General features: G+C 38.7%; 1 protein-coding gene across 2 annotated transcripts in view; it reads right to left on the bottom strand.

Moving 5' to 3' along the window:
* The window catches only part of NELL1 (neural EGFL like 1), a 290,897-nt gene that overhangs the window by 213,194 nt on the left and 52,984 nt on the right, over nucleotides 1-24,719 (bottom strand). For both annotated transcript variants that reach the window (XM_068945356.1, XM_068945355.1), the window contains exons 5-10: nucleotides 19,976-20,072; nucleotides 14,865-14,937; nucleotides 14,519-14,601; nucleotides 8,841-8,975; nucleotides 7,895-7,997; nucleotides 3,660-3,733 (exon numbers count right to left, since the gene is read on the bottom strand). In XM_068945356.1, the coding sequence (XP_068801457.1) occupies nucleotides 3,660-3,733; nucleotides 7,895-7,997; nucleotides 8,841-8,975; nucleotides 14,519-14,601; nucleotides 14,865-14,937; nucleotides 19,976-20,072 (565 nt within the window). The remainder of the gene's footprint in view (nucleotides 1-3,659; nucleotides 3,734-7,894; nucleotides 7,998-8,840; nucleotides 8,976-14,518; nucleotides 14,602-14,864; nucleotides 14,938-19,975; nucleotides 20,073-24,719) is intronic.

A 24,719-nucleotide genomic window follows, 5' to 3' on the forward strand; every position in this document is an offset into this window, starting at 1 on the left:
AGGTCTCCTTCTAATCTCACTTCCATAAGTGAAAGGGAGGAATCCCACAAGCTCACCTGTGCAACTGCAGCAGCAAAGGTGATAAAAGAACCAGACACACTGAGCCGTCATTTACTATCATGTTATCAAACTACCAACTGGAAAAGCACTGGCTATAATTCATCGCCTAGTCAAGCTCACAAAAGACAGTTGCAGCAGAAAGAGTACAGTGTATCACTGTATTGATGAAAAGTCTTGACTGATGATAAATCCGGTCAAATAGATGGCAAGAAATCAAGAGATTCTTTGAAAGTCAAATCAGTGGTCAGGATGACTCAGTTCTCATGCCTTTTAATATGAACTATAAGGAGATAAAAAGCACAAAATTAAGTGAGAGCTCTGCTAACTTCATAAGATTTTACCTCCCTCAAGTTCCTTATTTTCTGCAGAACTTGAGTCTCGGGAAAACAAATCAAACCAATATTCAAAAGTTAAGTTTTAGAACCATAAAATATTTTTCTATGTTGAAATATTCTTTGGATTAAAATCAATTCGATATAAACTAGTACAGATCCAATTATAAGAATCATCATCCTTGGATTTTAGATTGTATCCACTGAGATAAACAAGAATAGTCTACACTTCTCAGAACTATTGCCTCAGGCGGCCTTAGAAAAATGACTGTAACTTTTTATACTCAGTTCACATATGCCTTCACAGAATCTGGACAGAAATAAATGTCCAAAAAAGGCAATAAACAAAAAACAAATTTTCTTCGGGAATAAATGGGTACAGCTCCAACTGTGACGTACGGTCTACAAAGCATTAGATCTGAAATCAAACTTTTACAGCTATAAAATTGAATTTCTTGTAATTACAAAGGTAAGTACATAAAGAATTGACTGTAAGCCTAATCAGTGACAACCTGAACCACAAGTTCAAGATAGTTCATCTTCAGAAGGTTAACTTTAGAAAATAGTAAGATTTCAAATATGATCCTTCTGTTTCTTTTTTAGGGGGGTGGGATGTTTTCCCCCCACCTTGTTTTAGATATCATTGATTAACCTTTCAGCAGAAAGATCCAAATAGTGTCCCTAGCTACCATTCCCAGCACCATATTATTCCTTTTTTTTTTTTTTTTTTTTTTTTTTTTTAAATGAAGGACTAAGTCAAGCTTCTTTTAAGTCAACGGAGCCCTGTCTCTCTTTCTAGCATTTGTTTGGCACTCGCTGACTGCCCACTTGCAGCATTACTGAAAAGCAGTTTCTTCTTGTATCCTTTGCTGTCAAACATATAAGCCAGTGTGGGCATCGTGTCCTTCAAAGGCATTGGCACAGAATTCAAATGACCATCAATAAAACTCCTGATGAAACAAAATTTATAGACTTCTTTCCACTGACTTCAAATGGGCCATTTCACATTGGTGAAATCCACAAATCTAAACGACCACTTATTTGAATACAGTTCTGAATGCAGTTTTCTAGATCACAGATACGCCTCCCTTTTCTTGGGAACACTGGTGTGCTAATTTTGTCATTTTGTCTTCGCAAATTAATAGTGAGTGTGTTTGTGGACAGGATTCCAGCCGGGAACAAGTGAACGACTGTCCACTGGTAGCATATGTGCTTATGGCTAAGAGGCTGTGCATCATAAATCTATATTTTTAGTCCAGATTAGTTTTCAGAAATAAAAAAATCTGCTCACAGCCTGACAAAGAAAGTCTTTCATCTCTCTGAATCCATCAGTATTATTATTTTTGTTTAGTGGAATAAACACAAGTTAAAAGCCTCTTAAGCTTGGATCAGTACCTACACAAGGAATAAAATAATTGCATCTTCAAATACAGTTGAAATTCCACATTTCAATTTTTATCTTCTTGATGTTACCCCCTACAAATATATCCTCCTTTACCTTATCCACCTATAAATACATCCTCTTTTACCAGCACAAGAATTATTCCCAAAGATATTTCCCCTCAGGTTTTTAAAGTCGTCTTTATCAACACTAATAAATTGACAGTTGACATGTACCCTCTACAGTATGTCCTTCATGGACCAACAACTTTTCAAATTTGATGTCTGTTTTTCGAGTCTGGAAAAACTAAACCATATTTAATTTTTCACAGTTGTTCCCTTAGCACAAAACTCTTGCTTTAGTGATACAACAGACATAGCAAAAAGAGAAGAGGTGTCCTTGCCTTGTCCAACACTAGGCACGCACAGGATACAAAATTATTACTATAGGAAATGAACAGTTTGGCTAGCCTTCATTGATGTTTTGTCTGGCAAGCACTCCTAATTGAGGCAGTAAATAAGCAGGTGTTTCACTTGAAGCTTCAAGAGAGTCATGCTTAAAACATACTGAATGCACTTCCTGTCTACAGATGTGTCCTCCCACAGGAGCAGAGGTAGACACCCGCTTAAATATTTTCCCAACTCAGAATGACAAGCTTGCCAGTTAGGTTTAATGTCGTCTTGAATTACAGCTGTGGAAACACCCTTTTTTCAGGTATGGATTCATTTCTCATGGTATCTCCTTAACAGATGCTGTTTCAAAGATATAAAGAATTGCCATTATTTACATCTCCACTGAGATGTAAATAATACGATCTGTGACATGAGTGCAATTAGCTTTGCTGTATCAATTTCTTTCAAAAGCAAATAAAATAAGGACCTGTTATGTAAAATAAGGACATTATGTATATATAATATACTTTTACATAAATACATCACAATATATTTTTATACAATATAAAAAAAATTCACCATTATTTCAGTCACTTCTAATATGAGAAGTGACTCATATATTGACTATAGCTGACAGTCAATATTTGTTTTTAATCTTCCTGAATGTATTATCATATTCCTAACGATGAAGAGATGACTGTTTTATTTCTAGTGGAGAGAAATTCCACAAATAACATTCAGACCACCTTCTATGTTTTCACTTAACGTGGCAATCCTCCTATTCTCATCTCATTTCATATAGGCACGTCCCCTCAAATAAACATTAGGTGATATTACAAATATAACAGGCACCTTAGTTTTCAAGGCAATGACCTTGCCCATATATTTGTATATATGGCGTTGAGCACCTCTATACAATCAAACACTAAAAACAGCGAAGTTATTTTGCACAGCAAGCTGCTTTCACAACATCTGCAACCAGTTATTGTCCATTTCCATTAGCAAACATAAAATTGCTACTTTGTACGCTGTCACAAATGCAACAATAACCAGGTCACTGTAATCTTTTGCAAATGTTTTTCACAATTGCTCTAGCATACTGATCTGCCGATAACATTTGAAAGCCTGCTCTTTATCACCCCTCCCCCTCTACAAAATTCAACAAGATGTAAAGAACAAAATACTTGAAAATCACACGCGAGAGCAAATATGTTTAGAATAGTTGCACCTTTTTGAAGTGATAAAACATATTTAAAGCATGCACATACTCTAGTTACAACAAATACATGCCTCAGCAGAGCAATGGGCCTATCCCCCCCTCTTCTAGGGCTCATCCTGACTAGGACTGAGTTCTGCCACACTTACCCGCTGTGAAGGGTAAGTCTAAAGAAATGCATGAAGGAAGTCTAAAGAAATATACTAACTTATCATTGTCACTTTTGAAGACTACATGTTCACTTAAAATGAGGAAAAGTTTATGTGATAAAAACTTACTCGACATTCCCTGCAGCTCTTAGTTAAAACTCGTTGACCTTCTGCTAGCACTTTGCCTCCAAAGATACACTTTGCTGTAATTTGAGGGGGAACAGATGTGTAAAAAAAAAATAAAAAAAAAAAATCAGTATTTAGGTAGTAGACAAATGCAAGCTATAGCACAAAAGTAATACCAATATTCAAACACACTGGAAAACATAGACAGAATGTTAAAAATATGACACAACCATTTGCTTCCACTGGAAGCCAGCATTATATATAATTAAAAATAAATTCATTAAACAAATTCATTTTCAGAGCAAGTAGCTCATTTACACAAAGTGAAAAACAGAAATAGAGCACAAGACAATTGATACTGGACTCAATTCATTAGCATTCATTAGAAAATATTTTCATTACTGACATTCTGTCAGATTAGCTACAATATTTGTGTTACCAGAAGTCTTCATGACGCACTTGAAGAACTGGAGACATTTATTTGTGCACTGTTCATCAAGAGAGCAATATAAGCACAGATTTCAATTAAACCCTCAGACTTTATATGGGCACAAAGGTGGATTCTTCAACTTGCTGGAGCACTGCAAAAGTTGACTAGATGCAGCAAATAACTCTAATAAATCAATGAACTGAACAAACTATTTCAGAAAAATATTCTTAAAGTACACATGAAACACGCAGATTTCCACAGGAAACGGAAAGGTCCTACAACACTAAAGCTGTTGCCAGAAAGCCTCCTGCAGTCAAAATCAACAAAAAAAATTCTCCCCCAAAGTTTTGGCCACTCTGCTAAAGATAACCACCTCCACAGCAGAGCCAACAGACTAAGATGTGAGCATTCTTCATCCATTTCAAGGCAAAGTCAACTAGCTTAGTCTAGGACTACTGCCACTTTGGGGAAGGTAACATCCAGCAAAGCCATGGTAGCAAACAGCTAGGACAAGCACTACTATAACCATCAGTAACCTCTTGGAAGTCAATCTCTAATATTCAATTTCAGAAGAGGATAGCAAATCAATCATTAAAGAGAATAGCTGGACTATTATGATTTTACACAAATCAAGTATACATCATAAGGCACTCTGTAAAGCTGTTAAAACTTTTGGCGTCCTCCTTGCTCAACATCATGGGATCCTTCTCCAAAGTCCGCTTCTTGACTCTGATCACAGATATCACCTTAGTTTCTCATCATCCCTTCAACAGCTACCAGAGGCCATGAGAAGGCAATACTATGCTCAGCCTTTTCTTTTGTCACTAATTTCTTTTCAAACCTTCTGAGTAGCAAACAGAACAATTCATAGTATGCTCTCAGAACAGTACGGAGACTGGAATCCCTTATACTTTAAATTTACCCACTCAGAGGTGTATCTGTGTGGAAGTAAACCAACAGCTCGCTAGGTGTAGGCGTCCCACTCTGAACTCTAAGAAGCGTCTGTCTACATCTACACCAAGTTTTTCAGTCAACATTAGACATAGAGAATTACTTGCTGGTGAAGTAACTATTGCTATAACTCTTTAGGTACCCAACTGTGACACCACTCTTCGTGCACAGATTTGCCAATTCATCTTCTCTTGAATCCATACATCTGGCGCACATGTAAAAGTCTACATCTTTGTTGGGTTCAAAGTTTCCTCCTTGCTGAACAGTGTGATGGGCTCTTTACTGAGCTGCAGATGATTTTATGCTCTGAGGAGCACCTATGGACAAACTCTGTGCACTCCGTCCTGTATGTCCAGCAGCCATGCCAGTGCGTGAAATTTGGTCAATAATACTACTGCACACTCATCCAAAATATGAAGGAGCCCACTGTTCTCAGAGAGTCTACATTACTAACCATGTCAGTGACTTGCTGAACGCTGATAAAATGAACCTCTTTGTGGTGTTTCAGCTATCACTACACTTGACCAATAACTAAGAGTCTGGCCTATTACACTGAAAGGAGAGCTAAAAGGTATGAATCCTGTGGTGCAAGTTAAAAAAAGTCTTAAAAGTTCCCTGAGTCAAGGCATGCACACACTGAAAAAGAAAGCGTTCAAAGTGCTGGTTCTCAGAAAAAGCGGTCACAGCCCACCTAGTAACTGCTTTACTTCAGTTTCTCTCTTGAATACTGCGATAAGGGGACCAAGCACTTGCGGGTCGGGGAGGGAGGGGGGGGTCCATTACAGCTGACACTAATAGGAGTAGTCCACAGCAGCAAAAGGATCTTCTCTTTAAACTTAGAAGAAAGGAGCAAGGTTTTCAAAAGAACTCTATTTTCATTGTCAACAACACGTTTAAAAATTAGGCTTCCTACTTTTGGTATCCCAGTTTTCCTGCTTTTTCTAAAACTGCCCTAGTTTATATGTCTGAGTTGTTGTGATCTCACTTACAAGAATAACTTGAGATTAGGAAGCTGTGTTTAAATTAGGAATCCAAGTAACTATTTTCGGAAAAAGATGAAGTGGAGCAATTTCCTTTTTCTTTCTGCTCTCCTGACATGACCACTTTTAACACAAGCATGGATGCATGAGAAAGTAAGGAAATACACAACTCGGAAGAATGGTGAAATTTTAAATAGAATTACAGCATTTTGTCAAATACTAGTTGGAACAGCTAACACAAGACGGCAGGGATCAAAATAGAACCACCTCATTTTTAAAACCTTTAACATTTCATATGTTAGAACTACTTTGTTCTTTAACCCACAGCTAAAACGGGAAACTGTTTAATAATCCAGCCATTCAATAATCCCTACAGACAGCAAATGACAACGGATGATTCTACCAGAGCTAAATAGGAAAAGCACAGAGAAATTAACACCTGCAGTGCAGCTCTTTGGAAAGCCTCAGTAATTGCTACTATATACCCAAAAGTGACTGACTGCGGCCCTAGCATGTCATTCTGTCAAGGAGCCGGCATTTACAATCAATTTCAATCAACTTCCATACAGCTCTTCCCATTGACTGACATGCTGCGTTCTCGTCAGAGTAACGAGCCAAGTTTGTGCCAATCAGTGACAAAAGGCAAGTGTGATTGTTCATCTTTCCATTAGAAAAAATCAGAAACACAGTTTACTCATAGGGATATATGCTGAATTTACAATTTTATGCCTTGCGATTCCTTTTTATCAAATTCTGACTTTTGTACTTACATATGTGTTAGCAAAAGGCGTGTCAAGAGAGGTGGCCAGTACCATATGGTTTCATGGAAGAACTTTCCAGACTCTCAACATATTACAACTAAAAGTATTTTGAGATCAGGAGGAGCGGGGGGCGGGGGCAGGGGCAAAATCCATCAGCAGGGTCAGTTTACCACCTAAATACTCTGTTCAGAGACATCTCCTGGTGAGCAGAACACTCGTGCCAACATATAGCTGAGACAAATGAGATGGTGTGAGTAAACGACAGCAAGTGAATCATCACGGCTAGGGGAAATTCATACATGGGACTAAGGAATTCAGTGACAGAATGGTAAAAAAGTGGGTTTTTTCCCTAATTAGTCTTAAAATAATTCAACATCCTTGTCTTGTGAATTACAGAAAGAGCCATGCCTGAAGTCTACTGATCTCCAAGAAGAAGGAGGAAAAATGATCATTTGTGCTTCATAAGGTAAGATGTGCAGTCTTCAGCTAAAATTTCCATACGTAAACTGACTTCTTCCACTGTACTACCATTAAGGCAACAAACACTGAATACAGACTCTTACTTCCAGAAGCAAGAACGGAAAACTGACAATAAGACTAACCTCAAAATTACTTTTTTTCCTTCTTTCTATAGTTCTATTATGAAATGACTTGCAATAAACTATCACTCCACAGAGTGTAATATTAACCAAGGCCTAAAATTCTGTCATGTTCATTTCAAAGAACAGTCTTCCAAGCTGTAATAAAAGAAAGGCAAAAAGACAACACCTCAACTTATTACACATCACTACGAAAAGCTCAGGCCAAAGGCTTCATGCTCCTCAACATCAATAGGAGATGCAAGCCAAAGCCAGGTTAGAGTTTTTTTGCACAAACAAGTCGAAGAATAATTTTATGCTGACAATATGTAGCAAGAGAATCTTAGCAGTCAGCAATGCTTCATTTTGTATATTTCTCAGCACGTTATTAATTTTCTTCTTAAATTTGCCACTACAACTCATGTTTCCTGATCTAACAGGACCTATAAAAGTCATTACAAAATGCTCCTATGCTCAGGGCAGGTTTAACTCCACTTAGAGGGAAGGTAGAAGGAAAAGGTCTGTGTAATGTACTTACCCTTGCATACTTTGCAGCACTGGCTTTCCACATGCACTGGAAGAGCCTCAGGAGGACAATCAAGAGGGGGACAGGACATCCGTCGGCACTCCACAACTCCACTCTAAGCAAGGGATATTAAGACAAAGATCAACTAGGACTTGTTGTAACCAGTGAGTATTTTACACAAAACATAAATATAAGGCAGCAAACTCATTAAGTAAATGAAAACAGCAGTGTGGATTATAGACCCATCCTTCAATAACAACTTCAATCCTTTCTGAATACCAACCCGCATGTAAATACATCTGAAGGAGAATCACCCCATTTCAATATATGTTACTGGTTTTATCCCATTTGCCCAGAGTAGCAAAGCAGATTAAGTGGAAAACGTAAGCTCATCTTTACAAGAACGTAAGCATCACTTTTTATAGGCTCTGCCAATCACCTTCAAGATTTTTAACAGTCCACTTTCTATTTTCTTGAGCAAGCAAGCAGTCTCTTCAGATATTTATCAAATAATTTCAACAAGGCAAGATTTACATTCTAATTCTCTTCTGTTCCTCGGGTTTTCACCGTGATAAACACCAAAAACAGAATCTGCATGCTGTTACCATGCAAGATGCAACTTAGCATCTATGAATACTATTAAGATAATGCTTCCTTTTTTAAAGGACCACCAGAGTGAAAACAGTTCCGAACCAAACAGTCAACACCATGATTTCACCCCAAAACAGTAAAGCCCTCACAGATTTATTTAGAACAAATAGGAGAGCATTGTCAAGGGAAAGTGGATTTATGAAGGATGCACATAAGAAATATCTTAAAAAAAATTCTCTCCCTATTGTTCATACTGCCGCTAGGTGCATACTAAAAACAAAATTATTCTCAGTTAACATTATGAATTCCAGCTCCATTTTCATATTTTAATTGGGTCCTATTCCTTAAACCCTTTAGAAATTCTTACTTTGCATGTGCAATTCCTGCAGTGATCATCTTCCACCCATGAGTCTTTGTCTCGATAGATCACTCCATTTACTTGACAAGTCTTCTCACAGTGACAGTCTTCCAGTTGACTCAGCCTTGTTTCTGCATAATTTAACTATAAATGAAAGCAACTTGATGAGATTTCTGCAATTCGAACACATGATTTTAACAAAGCAAATATTAGAAAGCTGTATGCTTACTTTTAGCTGAACCAAATCCGACTACAAACTTTGAGACGCTGAACCAGGATGTAAGCACATATAAACTAACCCTACTCCATGGACTTTGATGGAGCTGTGCTAAATGACAATAGTGTATGACCTACGAAACTGTCTCTTGTACTTTAATGAGCCCCACCAAGATGCCCTCAGGAACTTAGAGGTACTACCAAAGGTACACAAAATACACTTGCTTGTAAAAGGAATTTCTAATTTGCCCGTTACCCTGATTATAGGGCATAAAACATGAAGGCAGGCAGACTGATCTTTTCTGATCATCCCCATCTCTTCCTTGCCAAGCATCAGCCAGAGCACTACTTCCTGACTTTTTAGAAAAATCTTAGCCTTATAATAGCAAATAGGATTTAGAGGGGAAAGAAGGATTTTAGAAGACCGTTGCATAGATATTTCCAGATTACGATTAATGGAGAAGAGGTGTTCCATGAGCTAACCCTGGGCTGGTGACCAGCTCTCTGCAGTCCTTGCTATTCTCATTACCTTCTCAATTCCAGTTACTAAAAGGCATATGAAGAAGCTACAACTAATGAATCTTTTCCTAGTCCTACAACTGTAAGCTAGATACTGCTGTACTTACTGATGAGATACTGTGCAATAACAAATGGGAGCAGTGATGATTCGCATAACAATAGAAAGGGACAGTGGCCCTCTAGACAGCAAACAGCAGGGAGAACCTATGTGATCCATCGTAGCAGCAGGATCCCTTTCTTACCACTTCTTGTTCTGCCTGATATACCCAGCAGGCTTCCCGAACTGCCCTTTCCTACAGTCCTCCCCCTTCATACAGGGCACCCTCTTAAACTGACTATCCTCCAGAGAGAAATAACTCCCATCTATGCACACCTTGTATCTAGTGCCATCTCTAAACCTGAAGAGCACTCCAAATGCCTTCTTCGTATTTACTAAAATTCAAAAAAGTCCTACCAAGACTCAATATTTAGAAGTAAACATGTGCATTCTTCAGCCCCCAGAACCGCTATCACTTTAAAATTACTCTACTACCAGCTAGATCAGACTTTCTCAAAGTCTTGATTTTTTATGTCCATATTTGTTGTATGTGCATAAGCCATCACACTGAAGCCATGGCAGATAGTGAGGCTACTTGAATCTGGTACAAGATAAAATGAATGCCTACCCTATTCTGTCATAAATACCATACTATTAGTCCACATTAGAGATTGATACATTTTAATAGCAGCAAATTTTATAAAGATGAATGCACAAGCTGTGGACTTTTTTTTTTTTTTTAAAACATAATTGCATATAACTGAGCTTTATATATTTCTATCCTCTAAAATTCCATCTGCTTTAAGTGAATGTTCTAGCATGTCCATTTTACTTCTTGCCAGTAAAAGAGTAACATACTCGGGGGGTGGGGGGAATAGTAGGCAAGTTTCTGTATTTTCTTCTCTGCAGCCCTCCTGAGTGAAAGCCCTGAATAAAAGCTCTTAATTCCTTAAGTTGTTATTCTGGGATATTAATGGGATTGATATTCACCTCCCCCCCAAACCCAGCATGAGCTGGTGACTTGAAAACTCCTTTTCACATTTTAGAGGTAAAACCTATCCTTTTACTGAGCTGCTAGTTTTCAGCAGAAACCCTCATTATAGTTACAGCGTATAAAATATATTCAGGTTTTTAAAGATGTTTGATTTGTCTTATGCTTCGACTTTATTTGCATGGGTGGATCACATATTTTTAATACGAAAATAACAAAAATGAACCTTCCTATGCAAGTGTGCTATAAAAATTTTAAAGGGAACGGATATTTTTCTAAGTTCCATTTTCAAAACCAGGAAAAAAACCTTAATATTGCACTTTTTCTGTCCTAATAATCACAGAAAGATGAAAATTGCTATGAGAATACAAATTTTGTATTTTTTAAGCTTTTCCATTGTTTGCATTATCTTGCTAAATTCATATCATATTTATTTATTTAAATACCATCTACCTACTTTCTAAGATATATTTTAAATAAAGTGAATCAATTATCCAAATAAAAGATGTATGTATGAACAGCGTGACCTTTGCTCAGGTGCCTGTATCAATGGTGTTACACAATCTGTCAGCTTCGCCTTCCCTAGAAGAAGGACATGTAGCAAGGAACACCCTCCAATGCTCACAGGTCAATGAATGTATCACAGCCCACAAAATCTGTTCAGAAAGAACATTTAACTCATCTGCTATACCGGCATGACCAGGCACATTTGATTTGTGTTTAAGCTTCAAGGCTTAATTGAAAAATTTCTGCTGAGCTCAACAAAACAAGGTATTCCTTAAAATTAGGAGAAATGTGCTCCCAAATGTTGTCAAATATGCATAAAGTAGATTTGTCGAAGATTCAAAGCATCAGTAGAAAATCCTCAGGCTTCAAACGTTTTATATTTTTTAGGTTATGAACTGAAATAAACTAAGGAGAGGGAAGAAATTCACACCACATTCAACATTTTCCATAGGCTAACCTAATCCTAAATTCTCAGCATTCAGAAATATTTGGTTAGGTAGTTCTCACATAACTTATTTAACATTTTCCTTGTCTCTCCTCTGTCCATAGTAATAACTGAAAGACAGATTGCTGTTAAAAATGTATTATTTCTGGCAAAATTCGAAACCAAAAGTATCCAACTTTTCAATAAAAGTTTTTTTTTTTTCATATAAGTATTCATGGCTATATAAATCCATCGTATAAACAAACCAACAGAACTATTCCATTAATGAACTCAAGTGGTTAATTTTCTTGTTTTTAATCAAACTCAAGTTTCAACCCTTTTGACCTCAATCAAGGACAGACGTTTGTGCAAGAAGTCTTTAGTGGTTCTCTTCAGCACAACAAGCCCCATCCTAGTGTGAGCCCATAAGTTACACCACTCAAATTAGGAGATCCCAGATGGGTTTCAGTAGTATGTTATCAAGTTTTGCATGAATTATTTCATCCATTACATATAAAGAACAATTAACAATATTCTAGCAAGGTGGTTGGGAATGCTGAACTACAGTATGATGCTTTTGTCCTGCCGCAAGTTAGTATTTTAGCTGGATTTCTAACAATTTAAGGACACAGGATTAAATCAATGAAACAGATTTACTGGAGAGATTCAGACCTCATTCAAATTACAACAAAAATAGCACAGGCTTAAAAAGCTAGCGTTTACATACCAGTAAAAGCTATGTCTTTTCAAGGCATAGGTAAGAAAGGGACATAACAGCAGCTGGTTTTTTTACAAGTCATAATCAAACGTACCTAGTGTTTAATGATAACTTGCTTTAGTCAGTGCTCTGCTGGGCCACTCATACAGCCTCTGTGTCTTTTCCAGAGCCAACATGAGACTCAAGGGGCCCTGAGGTAAAGCTCTCTCCTCCTACCCGCACACTGCATAATTCACAAGGCTTCCAAAATTAGTGAAGCCCTAAGCCACTACTCTGATGTTTTCTTCCCGAAACAGCTCTGGTCTGAGTCTTCTTAGCCCGTACTATACAAATTGCAGGAGCACATTCATTGCAGCAACATGTATTGGTCTATTCAATGTTGTAATACAGCTATAATCAAACAGATTTAGGGAGAAACTAAAGCCCCAGCTACAGCAGAGCCTAAAAGCAACAGCTGAACATCAAACCACAGGGCACGCTTTTCCAACACGACATGTTCGCACTCTGCATCTCTCTGTACGGGGCCTCAGGAGCTGAGGGTCATTGCTCAAGTATGTTTGCAAGCCGTTCTCTGACCACCCGCCCTGGCAAAAGGGATCTCCATGGGCAGCTGTACAGCCCTTCTCTAGGCCAGCTCTTTGCCTTGTCAGACATCATACTTGCATCTGCATTAGTGTCGCTTGGGGCTATTTACGCCTGAGAACAAAAATGGCAGATACAAGCCTTAAAGCTTCTCTTAAATCCCTCCATTTTTGATATGCATTTGTCCAGCAATTTAGCGTCCTTTTCTGCTACGAGTTTTTCCTGGACAACAGTGTTTCTGTAACCAATGCAATAAAATACTCTGTGCACTGCTGCAAGAGAAAAGGAACTCGCAACAAAAGGCTATCCTAGAACCACTTCATGGAAGCATGGAGTCTTTGGAGTACAAATACTGTGTTATTTGCTTCCCCCCTAAAGTACTAGCAAGCAAAAATATAATTAACAGCAGAGAAAGCAAGTTACTCAGCACACTGCATAATTGGAACATGCTCATACTACCAGCAGGGCTCAAAATAATTGCCTCTGTTTCACAGTACAAGCAGCAAACTGAACTAAAAGCTTCACATTTCTCATTCTGAGTCAGCCTGTCCAAAGCATGTCAGCTGGGTAAGTGGGTTGTCAGTATAATGCACACACTCATAATAATATTTTTTTTCCCTTTCCTATTAGGAAGGGGAAAAAAAACTTAAAGGTAGCACAGTAACAAATAGCATACATAATTCCTTTATACTGGTAGCACTACTATACAAATCCTATTTTTGAAATTCCTGTTGAGTAACTACACTGAGATTCAAGACAGCTACAGGTTGGTTTTAGTTGCACTTAAATCTACAAGTAATTAGCACAAAAGTGCTGTTTTAGATGGGACAATTAATTGCCTTTTACCATGGACCAGATGGTTTACCAACATTAACCTCAAAGTGTTCACAGATTGCCCTTTAACACTTGCTGGGGGAGTTCAGTCACCTCTAAACCAAGGCTTTTGTGCCCAGAAGCCAGACCACAGCTTTAGCAGAAGGGCCTTGCCTAACACAGATTGACTGTGTAGAATGGGAGCAGACACAAGAAAATTCCCAAAACCCCAAACAAAAAACCCTATAGCTTCCCATACACCCTACCACAATGCACACCAGCAAAAAAACAGCATAATCTGGAGCTGGGTTTACTCTACACTGTAAAAGCCATTGATAACAGGTGATGTTGAGAGCAGCATAACCAGCGACTTCACAGGCGTTTCTGTTTTGGGGGCTGTGTGATCCCCCCACCCCCCATTATGGGACCGTTTCAGTTCCTAGGAAAGAGGCTGCACAGGCTTCCTGGAGAGCTCACAGGGTTTCCAGGGGCCAGCCAGTCCTCCACGGGCAAGCACGCACCCTCTGACAGCACAACTTAGTGAGGAAATCACTGAGGGATTTCACTCCCTTGTTTCTGCATTCATCCCAGATATGGAAGAGGAAGTCACGCTGAGGCTTCCTGCAAAAAACGAGACCCGTGGCCTTTTGTCACTATCTTATGAAGAGTAAGTCAGGCAATAGAAGTCCTATAAGCTTAAGTGACATCCATGAAACTATCTCCTTAAATCCATGGCAGACAGGGCTACTGGCAGAAGGAAAAAAGCGAAAAACCCATTTCTCTACCATGAAAACGTAAAATTGTGAAAGGAAGAAATACTTCCACGCTGGTCTCAGCAAAGAAGGAAATGGGGAATTGACAAAGAAGCTTAGGTACCTACTTTTGCAGTCATTTTTGCCAGAAGTTCTTGCAAATCCATGATTCCTTGCACCAGACTTAAGAAATCACTGCAGGTTGGGCATGCTCAAAAAAGGAAGTTTAAAAAGAAAAGGAAAAGAAAGGAGGAGAAGGAAAGACACAATAACCCATAAATAAATCAGGTTTGATATTCTGTTGATATATCATTTGCTGCTTATTTGAACACAAAATGCAATCTTTACACAGAACTTTTGCTTTCTGGGGGTCATCACATGCAAAAATGACAAGCCTGAAAATATTATTTTTAAAATAAAGAAGTAATTAATATTAAAAATTAAAACCACTAGAGTCAATAAATTGCTACTTACTGCGATTCAGATTAGGACACTGTGTTATATATCCATTGGGTATAAAGATGATTTTCACATCTTGAATAACACCCTTTGTTTTAAAAAAAAAAAAGAAAAAAAAAGAGAGAGAGAGAGAGAGAGAGAGAGATAACTGGTAATACAGTTTACAAGCACGTACTTAGATCTATACAAATGTTTTCACAAGCTATGTGCCATTGAGAGGTACGAACAACTGACCAGCTCACTCTTTTCATGAAGATAATAACTTAAGATGGACAAAATAACAATTTCTCTTCCTAGTCTTCCTGGGTGTTGGCATGTTAATTTTCATTAAACGGACACAAATAATACTGTTTTATCTTTTGCAATCACTAAACATAAGCTGCTTAAATGTTTCAAAATGGGAAGACAGTAGTGAAAAAGCAATGAAATAACACCAGTTACTCAAGCCTATAAGGCACTGTCTGCACGTAGGAAAAACGAAACACGCACGCAGCACTATGCTTAGCTACTCAGCAAAGCAAGCTGTGAAACTGAACAGTATGTAAAGAGCATATCGTGCAGAAGGTAAGAAAGAGTCTGCACCTTGGCTCTTCGTTGCAAATACAGTTAAGTAACGCTTAACATTTGTGTTCATCTTCTGAAACAGCAGAAGGTAATCAGCAAGCACTGTTTCCTGCTTACTGTTTCATGATCGAATATTAACTGAAATTATTAATAGACATAATCAGATCATGCTCTCTCTCTTGCGGAAGCATATACATTTATTAACCTTTTCATCTATGAAAATAATGAAACCACCATAATAATGAGAAGTACTACTGTCACTAGAAAAGGAACATCCTGAAAGCTATTTTATACACCTCTTGACAGTAGTCATCAGTGAAAAATCAGAAGCTGAAGCATAAAAAAAAATTTAATGCTTAAGTCTCTCCAGTAAAAAGCTCAACCAAGAATAAATGAGATTACAAAGTTTCACCATATCATATCACACAGCTAACAAGAAACCATCCAGAGAAAAGCAGTAAGATGCTTTCTTGAATTTTTTTTTTTTTTTTTGAAAAAGCACATGCTCAGCTTTAAATATGTGTTTAAGCTCTTTATTGCACCAGTACTGGCTAACCGTCATTTGGACAGGTTTATACTTAAAAGCAAATAAAGAAAAAAGGGAGGGGATTTTTTCATTCCACGAAAGCTTTAAGATGCCTATTGCATCTTAGGGGCCCCAACACCACAAACATTCTGAAGAGGAAACACAATTGTTTCCTGTTTTTTAATTTCTGTCTACGTGAAAGCACGTTACCAAGGGAAAAAGCATTAGCTTCAGTTCACCAGTGGGAACATATAGATGCCTTCTGAGTTTATACATCCTCTGATACGGACAGAATTAATATGATCAAATATAGAAGTGATCCTTTAACTTCAAAGAGCGCAGGCTTTGCTGACGTATGTTTTTAATAGAAAGACTTCATTATAGGCAGACACTTCTTACAGTCATAATTACTGTAATAAACATGAACAAAAGGGGACAATCTCTACTTCAGCATCAAGTCTAGCCTGCTCAGAGCTTTCTGTGGCCATTTTCAGAGAGCGCGTTAGGCACGCGCAGCTCCTCCGGGCCGCAGCCCAGGGCTCTCTCGCAGGGAGGACTTCTCCCTCGCTCTACAAAAAGGCTCTACGAGCTCTTAATTTCTGCATTTGCATTTCCTCAAACTCATACTGCCTTGCACCCTCCCACAGAGCTCTCCTATGAGCACTTCTTCAGCGTGCCACGCGGCCGCGTAAGTCAGCATCGACCGGGGCCGGTAGGGTGGCCCGCCGACGCTCCAGCTGACGCCCCCGACGCCCCACGGCTCGGCAGTGCCGTTAGATCCTGGCGGGAACCAGCCCGGCACCGCGCACCTTCACGCGCTGCGGACATGCCCCACACCAGGGCCTTGAGCTGCTGTTACCCGAGGCGCTGCATTTACTCCACCCAAGTCTGCGTGACTCCGGGACCAAAGGGACGACAGAGCACCAAGTACACGCGTGGTGCTGTGCCGTAAAAATACCAGCACGATTCCTAAGCACCTACCATAGAGTCCCCAGGCACAAAGGCAGGACCGTAGGATCAACAGAGCCTATCACAGCAGATAGGAAAACTAGTCTTTTGACATCAACCACCTAAGCAGTAATGTATTAAGAAGTCCGTTTCCGCAGTGGCTTTTTGGAGGGAGCCTTAGGCAGAAGGGCCCTTCTCAGTGAGGAGGCACATTGTGCCGATAATTCTGACGCTGACAGCAATCACATCCTTGCCCCTGCGAGGGTCCCCCAGACATCTGGTATCACTGTTTTCCTCCTTTCAGTTGCATTTACTTTTGTTTCCTAACCTGATTCTAACAGTGTTCTCTGGCACTAGAACAAATCTTGCTTTTGGGGCACGCAAGGAAACCGGAAGGGTCACTGTGAATTTTTCAAAGGAAACAATTCACAAGATTCCCTCTAAAGCAAACGGGCAAAGCTCTCTTAAGCCTGCTCAGTATTTGCTCCCACCACTGCTGTGCTAAAACCATTCCATCTGGTCAGGGGAAGTCCCAACTCTACAGGCTTCGTCATAGCAGGTAAGTTACACAGTAAGAGATATTAGTTGTAAGAGGCCGGACTTAACTCCCTTGATCATGATGTAAAATGGCAGGGCTACTTGTAGAATAATCACTATAAACAGGGATGTGGAACTGATGCATAAATTAGAAAAAGGGTAGCACCTGGCCACAGTGATTCAGGAACATGATGTTTTCCCCTTACTCGTCTGATACACTGAAGTATCATCTGAATCAACATGGCAATGTGGCCCACAAGGCTATTAATGCCATTAATTTTTGGAGCAGAAGGAGACATACAACAATTGTTGGACTATCACTAAAATAAGAATATATTTGGAATAGCTAAGATAATGCTCAGAAGAGTACCCTGAAAACAGTACTTTTTGAGGTATATACTGTCATGGCTCCAACACATATACCAAAACGCCAATTCTTTTTTAACACTTATTCCTCTGCAGATCCCTGTTTACACTAAGGAAAATAGGTCTGTTTTTTCTATATGCTAAAACAGTGAAACAAATTGCTCTGAAAAATAAAGGGAGGTCCTGCTGAGCATATAAATATATGGAGAGAGATGTGTACTCTTTATACATTGGAAAAAGCCCAAGCTTTTGCAATGAATAACAAAAAAAGTAAGATTTCTGAAACTCTCAAGCAGCATTAAAAAAAAAATACAACCAATTATATATTTCTTCCCTGAAGAAAGTTAGCAAAATATTCAAGCATGCACAAAGTAAGGCACTTGTCGACTTTCATTACGATCAATAAAAACTGTCAGCTCATTAGCATATCATTAGCTATCCTGCTGTTTCCAAAGTGTTAATGCGTAGAAATATTAATTTACAAACATATAATATCCCAGAGTTCTGCGGCTCTGACTGCCTGCATAAAATAAGAATTTAGGATGGGTGAATCCAATATAACTTCTCCTTTTCCTATGTAGCTATAAACATATGTTTACCATCTGTGGAATTATGGGAAGCAGCTGAGGTAAAAAAAAAACAACAGCTGTAGAATAAAACAATGCTATCAATTCCACTTCACAGTGACAGCTCAGCTGGTGGAAGATGAAGTGAACTCCAGGTTCAGAGCAATTCTTGGACCGTAATTTCAATTAAAACAAAAGTTAGCTTTTGCCTCTGTTTCACGACTAAAATTGTTGGAGTTGCTATACTAATCTTACCCTAAATAATTTAGCATAAAATAATTTTCCTAGCTTGTTGAAATCTAGGGATTTTTAGGAGAGGTCCTCAGAAAAACAGCAGCTTGTAAAACTATCTTATGAACTGACTGCCTCAAAGGGAAACTGAGCGGGTGGTAAATCACCTTGACAACAAAGCAACATCAATATTGAGGATACGCAGATTAACCTAGCACTAAACTATGAGCTTTTATTGGTAGATGCTTATACCAAAGTTTGTTTTCCAAAACTGGAAGAGTTATCAGAAACCTTTCTGTAGCTCATTTCCAAGAGAAAAGTATTAATTTTAAGGGGCAGGGTTTATTTGTTTTTGGATTTTCATTCGTTAGTCCAGCAATTCAATCTTGACCTTAAAATCAGATAGCCTTACCAGAGGACAAAGAAAAACTGAAAGAAAACACACAGGAGAGGGGTCTCCAAGACTTAGGTCACTCTTCTGTCCTTTGCATCTTCTGACCCTCATGCCCATACTGGCCTTCTCAAGGAAGATGTCCTGGGGAGCCTCATAAACAGAAAAAAAGACAGGCAGGCCATTCCAGCTAGAAGGTCGGACAGTCTGCATCCTGGCAGCTATTCATTCCTTCAATCTGTGCTGCTTGGAAGTAACGGAAGCTACGAAGGACAAAGCATGGCTTATGAATGAAACCTGCTGACCCATTAATTCAGCCACTGCTGAGAAACTCAGATGACACACTTCGTCAGGGAAAGCATACGAAAAGGAAAGTACTCCCAGGAACTCAGACTCGACCGTGTTTTGCAGCAGGGCAGGCACACTGCATATGATGGATGATGTCTGCCAAAGCCCGAGGAATGGCAGGCTAGAAGGGCTCTTCTAGACTAGAAGTCAGTGCCAGAAGAGGCAAACGAGAAAGAGGCAGCAGAGGCAAACAGCAGCAGGGCGAGAGTATCCTGTGCAGGAAACCAAGGAGAAACTGGCCACCAAGAATGATCAGAGCAGCACTGCCTGGCCATAAGACCACACAGAGCAGCTGTTTCGGGAAGGTTTAAAGATGAAAGCCAAGAATCAACTCAAATTCCTTCTACGCAGTCTCACTCAACGCACGAGAGACAAGACAGTGCACGAGTTGTCAGCTTGATAAATGACACCTAAAAAAGCAACCCAAATGAACCCCAGGTATGGGATACCGCAGTCAATGATTACAGCATTCTGCCTTGCAGAAACTGACCCTTTTCTCTAAGTATCAGACCTGCCCCAAACCTTGGGCCCCCAGTTTCTACCAAAATTCACACAAACAGGAACTTGGGAGCATAAATTAAGTAGTCAGAGGTATTGTATTGCTTACTTGGTCATTTACTTCTTCATGAGCTATTTCATATCTGCTTACCTTAAAGAAACCATGTTTCCTGTTTCTCTGTCCAAGCCATAAATTGCTTTCAGGTGTCAAATTCGTTTCTGGGGGATCAATGACACGTTCATAAATCCTGTAGAGGGAACATATTACCATTACTTGGATTCTCTCTTTTGTCTCCCCTCTGAAAAGTTCCAAATCAAAATCAGTCAGTTTAAAAAAAAAAAATAAAGTTGAGTCAAAAAAGAGTCTTCAAAAAATACCAAATATTTATCATTGATAGTATTTTTCTGTTTATTTTTTACCTTAAAAGATTAATAAAAATTCCTTCAAAACTATTAAAATCAGTAACACGTAAAAACTGCATAAAATTGAAATTCCCCTTGTGCAACTGTGGCAGCACTAAGCAGAAGAAACTCAATGCCAAAACCCACCCTACTGGAGAAAACAGAGTAAAACACGGACCATCCCATCTCAGGGGTCTCTTTCAACTGCCACTACCAGTTCTGATGAGGAAATGCAGTAGGAAACAAAATCCAACCGGTCTGAGTAACTACACCTTGGGATTTTCACAGCTTTTTAGAGCTTTGAGTAGACTTCACAGAGAAACTCGATTCCACCTCCTACTCCCATAGTCTCTTTGCCTCTATATCTGTGTCATTCATCTCTGTGTCTGGACCGCTCACTTTATCCACTCCTCCCCTGTTGGCTGCTATTGTCCTATTCCCTTTGCTTAGGTGTTCTCCATGTATGCTTCCACTTCTGCATATGTAATTTGCCCATGCCACTGGTACAGGTCCAGAAGACAACAGGACCTCTCTGCATTTGCTCAATACCTAGAACAACAGGGACCTTTTCTTGGTTAGTCTTCAGGAATTACAATAAAAAGTAACAGTGATGACAAGTAATATCAGATACATATGCAAGCTTCATGTATTGCATAAACTTGCACATGAATGCAGTAATCTCCATCCGAAATTTCTAAACTTAATTCATGATATAAATTGCTATAACATAGCATTTTTAATTTCAAAGAATAAGTATCTAGAGTTCTAAAAAGGGGGTTGCTTTTTGTTTTGTTTGAATTCGCTTGTTCTTAGGATAGCAGCAACACCTTTATTCAGAAACTCAGACTACTAAAATGATACTACCATTTTAGGATATGAAAAATTCAAAACCAGGGAAGTTACGGACCCTGGATTCTCATACTCCCATGTCACACAGGGAGCCATGAACTTGTTTCATAACAAGACTAGCATGTTTAATAAGGATTCTCGAGAAGATTATGAAATGTATTTCCATCACTGTCCAGCTCACAGGGAGTACCTACTGCTCTGTAATCACATCAGCACGACAGCCATAGAAAAGGCTCTGAACATGTCAAGTCCTGTAAAGTATCCATATGCTTAAAGGAGTGAAATTTTTTTCTTCTTTCCCATATTACTACTGCAGCTATTGCTTTAAAATGAACATGAAAAATGAAAACCAAAGAAAAATACAGGTCAATCAACACAACTTGGTACACAGTTATCTTCCAATTTACACTCCAGTCGTTTCTAGCTCAGGCTCACCTAATGTAATCATCGATTTTTGTGTTGTAAGTTGCCACATTATTGAGAAATTCATACATTTTTGAGACCTAAAATGACCTCCCAGTATTAGAGAACTTCAGAAAAGCTCTATAAAGTTTTTATATCAAAGTACAAAGAGTCATATATTCCAACCACAGTTGCTTATCTAGAAAAGGAAGAAACCATTTGTCAAAACAAAATGAAAGCAGACTAAAAAGCTACAGGCAAACTTGTTTCTTTTTAAAGAAATAGCAACAACAAAAAAGCCCCAACCTAAGAACAAAATAGTTGCATTATAATTGCAACTTAAGAACATTAGCAGAGGCCTCGGAAGAGTTCTTAAAGTAATCATGATTTTATTGCTCAAGTTTATTGTAATTGTAATCAGCTTTAATCCATCACATTTCGTCAACATGATACATTCAAAGCTCACAGAAATTTTTGCCTCTGCTACTTAATTACTTATTAGTATCTATAAAATTATCATGCGGAGCTATTTGAACTGTTCAAAAAAAGATGGTATTCTTTCAAACCATGCTTTGAGAACCACAGGAATTTTGCATGCACTATCTCTATCAATATTTTAAAACGTAAGCAGACCCATTCTGCTGTACTGCATGCAAAATTAAAGATCTACTCAAATGCAAACACTGAACAAGGAACAAAGTAATTGACATGCTCCTTGAGAAAGACAATCGTGAAATTACACAATCACGTTAGGAATTTCTCTTCAGAGATATAGCACATCTTTATTCATGACGGGTTAATAATATCCTCACTGGAAAGCATCTAATCATTTAAAAGGACTAGTCAATATTCCACAAAGAGTCTGTTTTGAAATTTGTGTTAACGGATACACCCCAAGGCTTAAAATAAAGCAATACACCAGGTTCAACAACACTACTTATTCAAGAGCACTGTTTTTCTTTATTTATCTGGCCTAGTAAAAGGTTATAAAGGGATTCTACAATATCTATCTGTAATTATGTAAGAAAAACTAATTTTTATGTGTAAAGCATACAAATTGACATGTATTATATGACAGTTCAATAACAGCAAGGAAGGAAGACAAATTAGAGACAGGCTACAGTGATTTATTTTGCCTTTCCTTGCAGTTTAACAAAGATTCAACCTATGTTGAGAAAGGCTGCAAAGACCTTTCTGCCAGGGTCTCTTCAGAACGTTCCTCTCAGAAGACCTATGCCCAAGGTGCTCCGTATTCTTCTACTGCTCTAATTGTATTTCTGCAGCATGCATCTACCTTGCCCTGCTCTGAGATTAAGATAATTAATTAATTATTAAATAAAAGGTGTTTTCTGTCTTATTCCATATATGTCTAAGAGACTGGTAGAGCTTTTTTTCCCCCTGGATCTACCAACTGGATAACAGGTTTATGATTAAAGTGAAGGCATTAGATGCAGATCAGGATTTGCTTAATTTCCTATGTAAAAAGAGGCTTGGGATGGGCAATGTGGGTCATGGGCAATGTGAACTTATTTTATTACAGAATATTGTTAAATATAAACTAAAAAGGCCAAGCAAGCATGAACACAGCCTATCACTACCCCTGTAATTCTCCCTATACTCTTGGCAAATGAAAAGCACCTGTGAAGTCATAACAAAGGAAATAAACCATAGCAGACCACAGGGAACATGGTTCACCATACGGTACTCTGTTAATGAAGAATTAAAATGTAAAAAACAAACAAAACCCCTGCAGCTCATGGGGGAAAAAAAAGGAAAGAGACTAACACAAAAATTCTAAGGAACTTTTCGAGCAAGACTGGAAGCTGATACTCAAAGGCAAGACAGCCACACAAAGAAAAACTGGAACTACACAGAAGAAGCTTTTGAATCAGTATGAGTGAAGAAACATGCTAGCAATACCAACTCACAATCAGTGGATTAGACAAAGATTAAAACAAATGTTTTCAAACATCAGTGAATGAAGCTCCACTGGCTACGTACACTGGTAGCGTAGATCCAGCAAGGCTGACTGAGGTGCAGCTAGAGCAGAGCCAGGAACTCGACATGTCTCTCCCAGCTGCCAGACTCAGGTTTTAAGTTACAAGAACATCTGTAAGTTTTATAGCATTCTCAGAGCAGGTTTTTGAGAAGGGGAGAGACTTCCCAGATACCGAAGACCCACTAACCATACAAAAAGAGCACAGTGGCACTTGCTGATGCCAAACCCTTAAGTAGGAGGGAAAAAGGGTTCACCCTGACAATTGGATTACCTAGGTATGTTCGCCTCTTAGAAACCTATCAAGAGCACTGAGTATTTGGGTGATTTCCTGAGGTTTTCTACACTGAGACAAACCTGGAAAACATGAACATTGTGCAGCACGTTTCAAAACGTAATGGGAAGTTACATCAAAAAAAAGAAATTCTATTATAACTGTTATTTGTTAAGTGGGAAAACCCTTGCTCTGCTCCCCTATCCTGCATTGATTTTCTTGTGGAAGAAAGAAAAACTCATTTTTCAGGTTAAAAAACTACTCTTGCTGAATAGACACAAAAGGACCCTTCTTTCTTTACAGCTACATTAAATTTCTGCTTCATTCTCATTTTCTTGCTTGATTTTTTGGGCTGAGGAGTGTCACCTTCCATGGCTTTATCCATGCTCAACCAATACTTTGTATGTAGCACATGAATAGCTAAATTATATCTATTACACCTCCAGTTTATGAAAGTGCTGGTCCAGAGTTCCTTGGAGATCAATTTCCAATATATTTGGCTTTGATACTCACATAGAGACATGTCCGATGCACTTCACAAGAACAGGAATGCTTGGAAAGAGGACTCCCGGGAACCACAGTCGCTAAAATTACTGCAGACTGAACAGCCCCTCCAGCATTAGGAGACCCAGGTCTCTAGGTTAATGGAAACTCTACTCCATGCTTTAGATTTTCAGATTTATGACTACTGCATTCACTTTCCAAGGGAAAGTTTGATTTGTCCCTACTTTAGGCTGACGTATTTCAAAGGAGCTAAAACATAAACCTGGAGTAATACAACTATGAACCAATCCTCCTTTCTTGAAAGGCTCATGCTTAGAACACATTCACTAACCACTGATCCATTTAGCTAAACGTAATAAAAAAACACCTGCTATTTGACAAAGACACATAATATCCCTGTGGTTTGTATCTATACATCTACCCTATAGGCACACTTTTATTTATGAAATATTTTTATGCAATCCTCAA

This window comes from Struthio camelus, chromosome 5 (assembly GCF_040807025.1).
Source record: "Struthio camelus isolate bStrCam1 chromosome 5, bStrCam1.hap1, whole genome shotgun sequence".
Classification (NCBI taxonomy): Eukaryota; Metazoa; Chordata; class Aves; order Struthioniformes; family Struthionidae; genus Struthio; species Struthio camelus.